General features: G+C 43.2%; 1 protein-coding gene across 2 annotated transcripts in view; it reads right to left on the bottom strand.

Moving 5' to 3' along the window:
* Positions 1–15,280, bottom strand: part of CAD (carbamoyl-phosphate synthetase 2, aspartate transcarbamylase, and dihydroorotase) — a 246,727-nt gene that overhangs the window by 70,910 nt on the left and 160,537 nt on the right. For both annotated transcript variants that reach the window (XM_085870414.1, XM_085877653.1), the window contains exons 35-39: positions 13,937–14,042; positions 8,497–8,690; positions 7,730–7,807; positions 3,827–4,039; positions 360–485 (exon numbers count right to left, since the gene is read on the bottom strand). In XM_085870414.1, coding sequence (XP_085726540.1) covers positions 360–485; positions 3,827–4,039; positions 7,730–7,807; positions 8,497–8,690; positions 13,937–14,042 — 717 coding nt within the window. The remainder of the gene's footprint in view (positions 1–359; positions 486–3,826; positions 4,040–7,729; positions 7,808–8,496; positions 8,691–13,936; positions 14,043–15,280) is intronic.

Genomic DNA, 15,280 nt, shown 5'->3' with positions numbered 1-15,280 from the left:
TGGTGTTTCACAGGCAGGGTGATACATCATTGTCCCTCATATGGACGTTAAATTTGGTGTCCTATCTGTAGGATGTTTAAGACCACAAAGTGTCCTTCGTGAAGAGGAGGTGAATTATCTCCATAACTCAGCTCAGTTCCCAATTCCTGCTTGCACTGCAGGGAGGTTCCTTGACCCGAGGTTATACTGCTTGCTATATCAGCGGTTGCTTGCTGTCTGGGCAGCGGTTTAAGAAAACAAAACAAACATTGACCAAGTCGTTCGCATGTTTTATGTCACTGTGCATGTCTATTTCAGATATGAAGAGCAACCATTTCTAATTCCATACAGAGTATTGCTGTAGAATGTCTAACGCTTACGGTCATGCCATTTACGGTCCCCAACTCTTCACGGATGGTGAATATGTCCAGCAGTGCCTGAGTGGGATGCTCTCCCACACCATCTCCTGCATTGACCACTGGTCGACGGCAATTTTTGGCAGCAAGCTGGGTGAGAGATGCAGAAGTGTGATGAACTTAATGGCAGAACTTGAACACCATGCACATATAGCCCCAAATATATATATATATATATATATATATATATATATATATATATATATATATATATATATATATATATATATATCACACACACAAACATGCTTATGCTTATCCTTCCAATCTATGCAACTCAAATTTAAGTAACACGTGCAAGCTTGCCATAACAGGTTGCTCACCATGATCTCAGTGTACAAATGCGATGACAGGATCGCTCAAAGCTTCACCGAGACCATTTTCCCCACTGTCGTCCTGCATTTCCTCTCCATGTGCTGTTGTGGTACACCTGTTTGTTGCTGCCCCACTGTTTTCCCTTTGCCCCATTTTGTGTGTTGATCCATTGCCCCCTGTTGTTTGTACTCTTCCATTTACCTTTACACCTGTGCATACATTAAAATGTACGAGTTTGGTTCTCAGCCTGACAACAAAATGTGCCGACAATTCACAGTCAGGAAATATGTATTATGTATCAATGATGCAACCCTTTGGAGGGGACGTTAAGCCTGCTGTCCTGTTTGCTAGCTTTTGCTGATGGATGTTAAAGACTTCCTGAAAGAGAAACACAATGGTGCATTCTATTTAGACATCTGTATTATCTCCATGGCATTTAGGTCAAAGTCACTCGGTCCTGACACCTCCATTAGCAATGCCATCCTTTCCTTTTTAGATACAAATGCGATGCCTGGCCACAACGTCTCGTTTTCTACGCTCAAGCTTGATAGGATTGTCAGGTCATCCGGACACGGCGTTTTGATCATTTCCCTAGGTTTGTGCTCCCATGACCTTTCAGGAACTGGTATACCTCGTAGTCTTTTCTTTCATGAGAATTTGTGTCTGTATCCATCTTGTCCACCCCATGTGTCCTCCCCGGCCATAATTCTTCCCCACATGCCTTATTTGTCCAAGTCTCCTATTCTGTCTCTCATCCCTGCTGTTGGTGTGCTTTCCCCTTTCTACTGTTCCGTCCTGATCCATTCGATGTTCAGGCTCCTCCACAAGCCTTGATTTCTTCTTCTTCTTCTTCTTCTTCTTCTTCTTCTTCTTCTTCTTCTTCTTCTTCTTCTTCTTCTTCTTCAGCCATTATTATATTCCCACTTGTGGGATTGGCTGATGGAAACTTGGTCCAAGTCTTTCACAAACTGGCTGACTCAGCCTGATGTTTGAAGAAGTAGTTGGGGCAGGAATTTGGAATTGGCCATGGTACTGATGATAGCTCACCTACCCTTAGTAAACAATAAACAAATAAATAATTGTAAATATCTACCTAAAAAATAAATACGAGCCTCGGCATTCCACAAAAAAAAAATTGAAGTTTTTGCAGATATGTCAGTGGATTAGTCTGGAAACTATTCTGCCTTTGAGGATACAGTTGACCTGACACTTTTTTTTTTCTTCCACCCGAGTGAAGGTGACGACGCTTCCTGTTTAAACTTTACAGGATCTGCACATATCCAATTGACTGTCTCGCCATTTTCTTGGAGCAATGTCCTTGATCTTGTGGCATTTATTAATCCCCTAGCAGTTTCACCAGAGGGCACGATAGGTTTGTTGTCCGTCCGTCCGTTCGTCCATCCGTCCGTCTCACCTGTGGTTTTTCACACTTTTCCCCATATCTGTCAGCATATTCAACTGCAACTTGGTACGTGGCTTTATTATGATAAGTTACAGAACAAGTTCGAGTTTCAGGACGTTTCGTCAATTTTTCAGTGGTGCCCTTTTTGGACTTCGGTAGCAGACGTGTATTGCATCGCTATTTTCGCTTTTGTTACGACTTGTTCTCCATCACAGTTAAGCGGACCTCTTCTTAGCCACTCCAATGTGTTCTTCAAAATTTCTTACGAGGTGAGTTCGGGATAGCTTTTCCGTCTCGTTTTCAAGGTTACGCACATATTGGACTCGTTAGTCAGTTGAGCTTTTTACGTCCGCGGTCAATCCAACAGTTGTTCTGTGCACATGGCTGTTTTCATGAGGGCACCATCTCCTCGTCGTAGTAGTTAAATTATCGGGATGCATTGGGTTTTATAGAATGTTTTTGTCCGTGACCCATGGACTTCCTCAGGCCTTCGTCATAGCCTTGGCATTGCATTTTTATTCCCTACACAACCATCTTCTGGTAACGTGGCAGTGGAAGAAGCAAAAGGAGCATTAAACCTCAAGCACATCATTAACAATGCTCGTTCGTTTGATCTGAGCCGGCGTTCGACGCCGAGTGGTGTGCTTTGGATGTGTACGAGCAATCATGAAGCACTTTCTTGCCCATGTACTCCTTTCTGCAGTCGTGGCATTTTGCCCCCGACACCCTACTCCCATCCCATACTCCCATCATCAACCCCATGTTGGGGTTACAACAACAGCCAACACGGCACATGATCACTATTCTCACAAGATTCAGTAAAAATCGTTTATTATTTGCAACATGTGGCAAGTTGGAGGCTACGAAAAACAGGTCGAAAGGAATCAAAAGCGGGCTTTCACTTAATTTATTCTTTGGACGTGGTCGGAAGTGAAATGATACTGCGAGCGTAATCCTGGCGGGTGGTGACGTGGCCTCCGGTGAGGAAAAGCTCATGACGTCACACAGCCAATTGACGAGAGTGACCCTTTGCATATCGGCTGTAGGTCTATCAGTCTGTGTGCCAATCTTTGCGAGTGGAATGAAAGTGAAATATTGGGTTTTTTTCAAAAAAATTTGATCGTACTCTCCATCCAATATGGGTTTTGACGATACTAAGACGTGTCTGCGGGTTTTTAGAATCAAAACGGGCCAAACCCGTGAAATGCAGGTCTCTCGCCATCTTTGCACATGGTATTCTTTACTTTCCTAGTCCTAGTATAAGGAGCATTGTTCATTCCTCTACGCAGTACAGAGGAAAATAAATGGCAGGCACGTGTTGGGATTTGTCTCTTTTCTTATGAGCTTTTGCTTGTTCCAAACTTCCTTTTTTTTGTATTGCTAGCTTTTAAAGGCTTGTTGTTAATCAAATATACTCTTGCTGGCTGCTTAGAAAAGAGAACATTGGAACAGTGTGTGTAAAAGATAAAATGCGGTTAACCTTGAGTGATCCAGAGGAACGTGTTCCCTATTTGTCAATAGGTGTTCCTGGTGTTTGTTGCTCTCCGTGTACACGTATGACAGATAATAAACAGTTTTCTCTCAAGTACATCGACGTCACCATACTGTATTTGGAAAGGTGACCGACGATCCGACACACCTGGCATGATGCTAAAGTAGAAGCAGTATAAACTAAGTTTGCATGCAGGTCGAAAGACACGAGTACACCGCTCACCTCAACAGCTCCGGGTTCTGGGTGCCGTAATATGATCACATCTGCATAGCAGGCCATGGTTTGCACAGAATCTTGCAGCGATTCTCCCTTTTGTACGGATGATGTTGCTTCTGCAAATGTCACCACATTGCCACCCAACCGCTGCATGGCTGATTGAAACGAACTGCTTGTACGCGTACTCACCTCAAAGAACATGCTTGCCATAACTTTGCCCTGAGGGTATAAAGAGAGGGAGGAGGGCAGGGGAGCTTATCTCGTAGCAAGGTTGATGTCACAATGCCAACAATGTCTGTTGCATTTAAAAAACAAAAAAAAAATTACACATGCTATTCATTTCAAATTGAACAAGCTCGAATGAGCTAAGATCCTCGTCCTCTTAATGATGACGTCATAAAAACTAATACGACGTCATTGTGATGTATCAGGTTTGCGATAAATTATCTGTGCTAATGCCCGGCTTGATTCCCGCAAACAAAATTCAAACAGCTTGCCCAGTTTCGGAGATGATGGTATAGGCGATTTCCATTAGCGGCGATATTATGACGTCAACTTTTTTTCTAGGAAGAATTTCCAAAATCGGAGATGGCCACTGCCTGTGTGTGGGCCTTCTGCATATACGTGGCAAGTTTCACGAAGATCCGATGAAAACTCTGGGTTGTGAAACAAAAAATAGGAATGACGTCATAAAAATTGATATGACGTCATCGTGATGTATCGTATGTGTGGTAATTCATCTCTGCTAATGCCCTGTTCGATTCCCGCAAACAGAATTCAAAAAGCTTGCCTAGTTTCGGAGATTTTTTTTTGGGTGATTTCCATTAGCGGAGATATTTTAACGTCATAACTTTTTTTTCTAGGAGGAATTTTCAAAATCGGAGATGGTTACTGTCTGCACAGGGTATTTTTACATATATATGCCAAGTTTCAGGAAGTTTCGATGAAAACTGTAGGCTGTGAAACAAAAAAATCCACAAGAACAACGTGAGTAAGACTTAGAGTAAGCTCATCTTCACTCTTTCATTCCTCTTTTTTCCCGCCTTTGGAATAAACTCCCTCACTCTATTCTTTCCCATTCTTCCCTCCAGGCTTTCAAAACAGCTGTTCACCACCACCTCTTATCTTCCCCCATCCAAATCCTCGATCTTTTCTACCCCCGATAATCCACCCAAGCCCACTTCCTTCATTTCTCCTACTTTCCTTCCTGAAAGTCCCTGAAATGTCCATCTTCTCTTCGCCATGTTCCCCGTCCCATCCCCATCCCTCTCCCTTCCACATTTCACCTAATGTGTCTGTTCCCCACTGTTTTGTCCCTTCCACTCCCGCCCCTCTTGTCTCATGCCTCCTTGCTGTGAGTTGTGTGTTCGCTCTCATACGAGCCTCGACCAAGGTATACAAAAAAAAAAAAGGATCCTCCACGAGGATCTAAAAAAAAAGAAGTAAACTCCATGCCAATCATATCTTTCACTGATGATGGCAGCCATGTCCAATATCTCCCACAATGACCACAGCTATTTGCAAATGGGAAACAAAATTAAACTTCCTTAGTCGTTTGGAATAAAGCTAAACTTTACAAAAAAAAAAAGGTAGAAGAGCAGCCTGAAAGATGTTCTATTACAGGCAGTTTTAACAGGTAACGAGAGAGTTCATTGAACACCTTACTCTGCGCAGTCTTGAGAAAAGAGGGCATGGGCGGGCTCTGAGAGCGGCAAATTGGATTGGTTGAGATGACGTAAAATGCCTCAATATTTTGTCCGTCCTTTTTTTTGAGAGTGCCAAAAAACGATTTATGTCGTGCATTGTTCAAGTACGTAATTCAAATGAAATAAAATTTAGATTTTAAAGGTTGGAGAAAAAAAAAAAAAATAACTTTCCGCAAGTTTACCGCCGTTAATGCACTATCTTTTACACCACCTTATTTAACACATTACATCAGTTCTCCGTACCTGTTATTTATGTTCTTTATAATATCCTTAAAAACAGTAAGTTTCCTGTTTGGAATAATTTTCAATTGAGTTTGACTGCCAGACAGGCAGAGAGACAAACGATTACCTTACTCTACCTGTGTGAGCGATCGGGATCGGGTTCCGTACAATTTGCCAAATTCAGAGCCGAAGTACTGCTAAACGGCAGGTTCGTATTTTGATTGATGTTCCGATTAGTGTCCAAAATGTAATAGTAAATTTAGGTTAAGTTGTTCTTCGATCATAAACCGACATCTGTGGACACACAGAGACAGACAGGTTGACCAATTGCTTAACTCTGCTCTTAGTTTCACGCGTGCATGGGGTAATAAGGATTGTACAAAGCAACACACACACACACACACACACACACACACACACACACACACACACACACACACACACACACACACACACACACACACACACACACACACACACACACACACACACACACACACACACACAGCGATTCAACAGGTACTCCAAATCGATTGGCCTCCCAGTTTTCCCCCTTTTTGGGGCATTGCAAGGACCAGGCAACCAGAGACCCGTGCAAAGCCAAAGGTGTGTCCGGCCATGAATGCCTTGAAAACCTATATTGGAGGTGATGAACTACAAGATACAACACCGACATTTCGATGTTACTCGATCTGCCTTATGAACAACCCTGTTATGAATTAGACCTGCCAGCTTCTGTTGTGCATTACACCATCAAATTCTTCATTGTTCTGCACATGTCTGAATGAAGTGTCTGATTTCTGAGATCATCTAAATTCTCCCTGGATTCTCCCTTTTAACTGCTGTGGTTAAGGATAAGTTGGATGATAAGATTAATGGTTGTGTAATAATCATTTAGCTGTGATAATTGTTTAGAAAAAAAAAAAATCCACCACATTACCAGCATTGTGGAATTAGTGCTGTTTTCTGAGTTATTATTTAATTTGGGGTGTGGTTTCCACCTTTGGCTTTAGTCACATCTGGGTGTGCCTTGTGGGTGGTCACACCCCTCAAGTTGGCTACATTGATTCTTGGCTTTTCAAGAGGAAGTGGGGTGATTAATGTAGCAATTTAATTAAATATGGCACGGTTAATATTGTAATGTTACAAAAAGGTGGGGGAGGGGGACAGTCATCATGTATTGTATGTATGGTATGTATTGTATGTATGGTATGTATGGTATGTATGGTATGTATGGTATGTATATTCTGATGTACCACACACTGTTACAGAGTATCGGTGTTGCTGAAGCAGTTTCTTGGCAAGAGTTTGACTGGGTGGTTTGCCATTGCCTTCCCAGCTGTAGATCGGGGCAGGAATTTGGAATTTGTTCATGGTGCCGGCGATTACCTCGCATATTCTCCGCGAAGGACATCGTGGAGTCGTTAAAGCCCACTAACTAATGCCGGCAGACGAGACGTCCGGTTTCAGCCGAGGGATGGCACATACACCGACAAATCACTCTCTCAATGAAACTCCGGGATGGCAGATTATAGCTGGGCCAAGATTCAAACTCCGGCTAGACAGGTTGGAGGCGAGTGTGCGTACCTCCAGGCCATCCTAACAGCAATATACAATTTAAAATGGCTTCCCAGTTTCAGGAAGAAGAAATTTAATCAGAAAATGTATATATATGTTGTCATGGAAAATTTGAAGTACAATGTGTCTGTTGGTCCCAATAAATAGAAAAACAGAAAGGGATGAAAAAAAAAAGAAAACAAAAGAAGGTTTTCCTCTCCCTCACCCAATTGCATTTTGCTACATTCTAACCCGCCATGTGTGAGCCATTAAGCCATGTCATTCTAATGTCCTCATAGATACATCAACAAAGGGTACATTGTTTGGTTGAGACAACATGTACTCTCAAGTAAAACACTACCCGGTGCTCAAAAATTCCATTCCATTCCATCAACCACAGCACCCAAACGTAAACCATCCAAACCTTGAGTATGTTGTGCAAGTTGCGTTCCTTCTGCACCATCATCCGAAGATTGTGCGCAAGGTTGAGCAAGTTTGAAAGCTAAGGCAAGAAAGAGCAATGGGTATACATGTATAAATATATATATATATATATATATGTACGTACAAATCAGCATCTCCAAGACTCCATGACAATAAATCTCTCATGACCTATGTTGATCCTTCTTTTACGTGGGCTGTTGGCATGACCACATTCACAAACCTCAACATCCAAATACAAGTCAAAATATACATCACATAAAAGATGAGAACAGCATTCGGTAGAGCGCATACCTCCGCCAAGCTGAACAGTTTATGTTTTGTATCCCACTGATAGGCCGGATCTGTATCCGTACCTGAACCAAAATCGAATCAGCTTGTTCTGGTCACCTACCCAACTCATCCATCAAGTTTTGCCATAATCCGTCCATAATTATTTGAGATATCATGCTATATGTTGTTTTTGACCCCGTCTCTCAATGGTGAAGAATCACTTTAAAAAGTAAAATTATAGCATCCGGATCCAGATCTTCAACAAAATCTAATCAAATTGTCATAGTCACACACACACACAACCTGCCCACCAAGTTTTATCTGAATCCGTCCATAACTTTTTGAGATATCGTGCTCACAGACAGACAGATAAACAGACGGGTGAAAACCGAACCTCCGTCCACCTTCAGTGGTGGATGTAACCAGAGGTTCTTATCACTATTCATAAAAAAAATACATTTAAAAAAAGTCTCTCACCTGGTCTTTAGAGAATTGGCTGACAGACAGCACATGCTGCCCAACCAATCCGTGAGCATGGGCAGAGTGCACGGGAGCCAAGGAAGAGGTACCTGCTCCCCATGATCCACTGTGATGCTGGGGAGAAAGCATCAGCTTAGGCAGCTGTGTAGCGGACTGCACCAGACCCGTTCCATCCTGTATGGCCATCAGATCTAACAAGAAATAAATAAATAAATTTTAAAAAAAGACAACACAACAGGGCAAAAAGGCAGGAAGGACATGCTAAGTGAGACAAATTCCGGTAACATATACATACACCCAATGGAAGACCAACCACTCAGTGGTTATTTATTTTTAAGAAAAAAAAAAAAAACGATGATGAAATGCTGACAAGCCGATAATTATAATTTACTTGTTAAAATACAAGGTAAAAAGAACAATCCCCCAAAAAGTAATAAAAACAAATTATAACTGTATATATTGGTTATATGTATTTATTTTAGACAAGATCTTGACTCGTAGAAGAGTAAGGTGTGAGGGGGTGAAAAAAAAATATAAAAAATCTTACTGAAAATGGGGCAGTTGGGCCACAGGTGGACATAACAAACAATGGGGGAAAACCAATAGGAAAAGAGGAGACGGGGGGGGGGTTAGATTAGAGGAGAAAGCACAGTAAACAGGAGGGTTGAACGAGGTGGAGTGAATTGGGGTATAAAAGATCACGGGTCCGGATCGGGGATACGATACGATACATGATGGTATACCACCTGCTTATAGTCATGGAGGAGAGCGTGCGATGGAACCTTATCGAGAAAGCATTACCACAAATTGGGAGGGAAAGTAACAAATGAGTAGAGGTGGGCGATAAGCCTGTAGTTTCGGACAACAACTAGGAGAGGTGACTGGAAGAATACATGCATCCTGAAGGAGCTTGAAAGGGTCAGAGAGCCAAAAGAGGAGAAGGAGTTAAATTGGAGGTGATGTGGTATGAGCAGAGGAGCCACCGACTTGTCTGCAATGTGAGAGCAACAAGCCATGGCCTGTATAGTAGCCTCATTGTGGGAGATACCAATAATGTTGAGAGCTTTAAATCACAAAGTATCTTGGAGAAAAGGATGGGATTTTGGAGGGCTGGTTGATAGGGGAGAGCAGTACTCCAATGAGCTAAAGGCAAAGGCCTTATAGCTCTGATGAGTTCTGATTTTATAAGGAATGAATGAGAACGATAGAGGATTCCCAGCTTCTCAATTGGTCAGCCAAAGAAAGGTCACGGCCGAGAGTGAGGCTTCGGCCCGAGAAGTTCAGGAGACAACTTATTCCAGTGGCTGAACATGGTAATAGATAGCCGGGCTTGTTTGACAATCCTTTTGGAGAGACAGGGTCAGATTATGACACTTACCGGGATTGAAAGATGTTATATTTATCAGACCAGCACCTAATCAATTTCAAATCAACAGAGTGATGCAGATCACTCTGCATGGTGTTGTACAGTATCCCCATCTCACTGACGGGCAGAGTGATCTGCACAAAGGAAGAGAAACAAAGAGTTTGTTTCGGTCACTGCGAAGCAAGATTGGGCCCAAGACACTTCCTAAGGGCATTCTGGCCTCGAGGAGGAGAGGCGAGATGAGGGTTCCATTGATATATCAACAGCTTTACTGAAGATACACACTTACAAAGCCTGGTGTCCTCAAGTTAGACTTGTTACCTTTTTTGCCACCAATGATTCAACTTGAGATTCAGGAGGCTGTACACTTGACAGGAAGCTCGGCCCTTGAGTCTTTAAACATGCGACTCGTCATCAGCCCGTCCCGCCATGCAGCGGGAGACGGGGCTTTGAAATTGTGTGCGTGTGTGTGCGTGTTTGTGTGTCCAAAACACAACTTTTTTTTTACCATTTGAGCATATTTCATCAAATCTCCAACAAAACTTTATTATGAGAATAATTATGGAGAAAATAATTTAAAATTTGGTCAAAATGTGAAAAGGAAAAGCCAGTGACTATAAATATCCTTTGTTAGCCCACCACAGTACGTCAAATGCGAGATGCCCCCCCCCCTCTTTATTTTTATTTTTAAAGTGTTCGTGTTTATTTATCATTGAGCTTCAGCGTGCATGTCCAGGCCACAACTTTTTATACCAACTGAGCTTTGTCAACAAATCTTCAACAAACCTTTATTATGAGAACATGGAGAGCACAAATGAATAAAATGTGAAACTTTTTTTTTTTTTTAAACTGTCCTTTTCGTCAAGTTTAGTTTCTCGAGGAGAAAGTGGATGTGGATGCGGAGGCGGACACGCTTTGCATTTTCAGATGCTTTCTAATTTTTGTTTTATTGCATGCAGTTAACAATTGTGATTAAATTTTAAAAGGTTAAAAAAAGGTCCCAAGTTTGTTTCATCACATCCTTCCTTCCTTTAAAAAAAAAAACTTTTTTTGACAACTTTTGGGTCGACAAAAATGAGGCGGATGAGAAAGATCAGCTTGCAGGGAGGAATCAAAAGTGAGAAGAGCATGAGTACGAAGAATACGCATGGGTTTAAGATATCAGGAGCACGCAGAGACTGAAAGGGTGAAAAAGAAACGTCAGATGCAGAAGTCTCATGGATGTCATGATCTGTGCAAAACATGCTCAATTGGACAAAAACTTTTTTTTCCCCCAAAATGGAGTCTGATGTTGTCGGTAGAGATTATCACAATTCAGCAAACCCATAACTACAAAAACTACACCACTATTTCCACTTCTTTAACGGCCCCAATGAATCCACCTTCTTGTGGGGTCAGCAATGGGGAATGTTTCTCCCGAGTCTTTGCACAAACCGGTTGGCTAATCCTGACTTTCTTGACCAGAGTGGTAGCAATAACACTCCTGCTCTTCGTGAGAGATGGATCTTCAATGTCCATCAACGTGGGACATCCAAGGTAACGTCCATCTGAGGGATGGTGCACTTTGTGATGCGAAGCAACTGACCAAGAGATTTTGTCGCCTGTCTAGCAGATGGCAACTAAAAGCCACATCGATTTGCTCATGCTACTTTACTGAAATTGGAATTGGCAAACTCCTGCTTGGATAACGTTTCTGATATTCCCGAGTATAAACCACGTGCAGTTGACATAATCTGGTTATTCATTATGATTATTATTGACGTAATTATAATGAATATGCGTGCTGCCACATTGGCAATCAAGTCAGCCTGTCTTTCATTGTTAACCAGAGTGAAACCACTCAATATTGTCCATCGCTATGAACAGCTGCGTGGAAATAGAATGCTCAAATATATATATTGATAATGTGGAGAAGTGGTGGGGAGAAGTGAGCATGTTCATTCACTGGCACATGGTTGGAAGGCGGGGTGAGGGGGAAGGGGTGAATTAACAATGAAGAGTTTTCCATAGCTCGTGTGGTGCTGAAGCATGACTGGACAGTTCACATGAATAATGAATGAAGAGCTCAAGACACTGGATTCAGGAAGACAGCTCTATAGGTGAGAAAAGAGGTATGAAAGAATATAGGTGAGTGTTGTGTTTAGACTTGGAGAGGCGGACAAAGAAGGGTTCCGGGCAGAAAAGTGTATAGTGGATGGGGGGGGGGGGGAGAAAGACCACAACAGAACCAGCAAAATAAATAAATAAACAAACTGCAAGGCCACCAACCTGCCGACAATGACCAAGGAACAAACCCACCGACTTGGTTTCAACGGCATCAAGCTGGGCAAAGTGTGTTGGCATCTGGAAGCTAAACTAAGGCCTTCAAAAATCATTGATATCTCTCACGATGAAGCCGAGGCTCAAGACCTTTCAATTTTGCATCTCAGACAGCAGCTCTTTGCTCTCAATGTCTTCTAACACCTCCACCTTGGTATTGCACCTTCTGCCTCTTTCCCTTCTCCGTGCCCTCCAACCAGCCCTCCCAGGTTTCTGCAGGGCGCACAAAGTCTGCCAGTAACCCCCTTATGGTGAAAGTTCCTAAATCTAGACTCACTGCTCACCTCCACTCATTTGTTCCAGTCTCCCCCCCCCCTCCCCACCTGTGGAACCAACTTCCTCAGTTTGTTAAATCTCATTTTTTTCCTCCGGGGCAGTCAGTGGTGGGGAACCTTTCCTAGTCCGAGGACCGTGACAGCTATTGTTAAAGTTGGTGTGGGCCGGATATATGCCTCGTGATGTGTTAGTAATTTAAAGCTTTTAATCTCAAACTGTTTAGCAGTTTTTAAGGACAATAGCAACATTTTTTTTTTCTTATTCGTACTCGCTTTTATCTTGAACGATAAGGTTGTACGCTGGTAACAATATGTACTAAATACTGTATATAAAGCACGTGTTTGGTCGCGAAGCTCGTCCTTCCTGTCTTCCTGCCAAGACTGATGCTCTTGCTTGTTGCGGTGAATATGGTTCGTTACAACAAATAATGATTATGGAAGTTACAACATTTTTGGGGAAACAAATTGTGTGACTTTTAATATTGCTGAATAACTCTTTTATTCTTCTTTTCCTCGCACCATTATGCGCACAGGGCTTCTGAGGCAGTTTCATTGGCGAGGCCACTGGGGTTTACAACCTGGAGGGGTCACCAATCCGACGCAGGACACTCGAGTGCAAGTGCAGGAATTTCTAATTTGTTCATCGTGCCGGTGATAGCTCGCCTCCTCTTCACGAAGGACACTGTGGGGTCCATTGTCCACCAATGAATACCAGCAAACAGGACACCCAGTTTAACGTCCATCCGCGAGACGGAGCACACATTGATGAATTGCCTTGTTGGTGAAATACCAGGATGGCAGTTTATAGCTGGGTCGAGATTCGAACTACATAGCTTCGAGGCAAGTCTGGATACCTCCACATTATCCTGCTAACCCTTCCAACATAATTGCTCTGGATGTAATATACTGAAGAAAATACCACACAGGCTGGATCAAAACATGCCTCGGTTCATATCCGGTCCATGGGTTGGAGGGTTCCCCATCCCTACTCTCGGGCTTCAAAACAGCTGTTCACCACTATCTCAGATCATCCCCCATCCACAACTATTATCTTTTCTACGTCCACAAACCCTCCCCAAGCTCACTGCTTCCAGGTTCCCAATTTTTTTTCCTTTCACTTCATTGATTGAGAGTGTGTGGCTATAGCCAAATTGAGAAAAGACGGGCAACGTTGAAGCTAAGAATTTAATATGCCTGTACCCACTCAACTCCAGACCCCTTAAACCAGTCACTTACCGCTGTGACGAGTCTTCATATTCGATACTCTGTTCATACAGACATTTGTGTAAATCCCTACCTAACTCTTACAAAGTGATACAAGTTGATTTGGAAGGATAAACATATATTTCTGGTTCTGAAGGTAAGAATTAAATGGCAAATTAAAACAAGTGGGGTTTGGATTGGGGAGAGGGCAGGGGGGTTGGGGGGGGGGGGTGTCTCCTACAAAAAAAGTGGTGAAAAGTAACCGTATACGTACCAGCAATTAGTGCACCAGGATCAGAGGAGCGATGCACACGCGGCGGCAACAGCGAGTGCACATCCTTACGGCGAGGACTCAAAGGCACAGGGGTTATTGTGCTGACCTGTTGTGTTGGTACACACACAGGGTAACAAAAAGATGGGGAAAAGGTAAAAGTAAAAGAGTCAGAAGAGGCAAATACAAATGGAGAAAGTTCAACAATATATGTTAACAGCTGTGGTGACAAGTCAGCAGGAGGAATTTGAAGAAGAAAGGGGGAGTAGAGGACAGAGTTGGAGTGTAGGGGGGAGGGGCAGAGGAGAGACAGGGTTGGCAAAGGAGGGTTGAATGTTGACAAGGCAAAGGAGGTTGACAAGATAACAGCATCCAAGATGTTAATGAAAGCCTGGATCTTAGTTTTGACCCAGAAAACCAATAATCCCAGCGGCTCTGACTCCTCAATCAGCACCACGAGGGCCCCCAAAAGGATATCTAAAGTCTCCGCAAAGATGACTGCATCATCTGAGAAATCAAGGTCAGAGATCTTGACATTCCCAAACGATGCACCGCAGTTTGATCTCTCCGACATCCTCCCCAGAATCCAGTCCATACAAGCGCTGAAAAGATTGCGGCCCAGTAAACACCGCTGACGAACTCCAGTAACAACTGGAAATAAGTCAGAGATGGTACCACCACATCTCACAGCACTCTCAGTACCAGAGTGGAGTCCAGACATCAGATCGATCAGTTTTAGTGGAACCCCATGAAGATCAAGAATCCTCCAGAGGACATCCCGATTCACTCAATCAAACGTTTTACAGAGATCAACATAAGCTGCAAGCAGCCCCTGCCTAAACTCTCATCTGCATTCGGTGAGGACCCAAAGGGTAAGGAGACGGTCAATCGTTGACCTCTTTGGTGTAAAGCCTGACGGCTATGGACGCTGGTGCTCAAGCAGATGGTGGTGAACCCTATCACAAATTATCTCAGCAAAGACCTTGCCCGGCACTGAGAGCAGCGTCACCCCTCGGTAGTTGTTGCAGTCTTGGCGATCACCCTTCCCTTTCCAGAGAGGGTCAACAAGGCCCCTCTTACAGGCAGTTGGGATGATGCCTGTGTTCCAGGCAGAGCACAGAACTGCATGCAATGACACGAGTACAACATTTTCTGCAGCCTTGCAAAGTTCAGTATGGATGCCACAGATCCCAGGAGCTTTACCCATTTCAATCTGTTCACCGCAAACTGTGTTTCCACAAACGAAGGTGGACTACAGTTGATTGGAGGGTCAGCAATGGGGATAGTAACACCCCTGACAACCAACTCAACAGCTGGTTGATCAGCCTGGGACAGCCTGTCAAAATA

The sequence above is a fragment of the Eptatretus burgeri genome, chromosome 1, assembly GCF_056783735.1.
Source record: "Eptatretus burgeri isolate ZD-2024b chromosome 1, Ebu_testis_v1, whole genome shotgun sequence".
Lineage (NCBI taxonomy): Eukaryota > Metazoa > Chordata > Myxini > Myxiniformes > Myxinidae > Eptatretus > Eptatretus burgeri.
The sequence above is the reverse complement of the archived record's forward strand: the minus strand, read 5'-3'. Positions and strand labels throughout refer to the sequence as shown.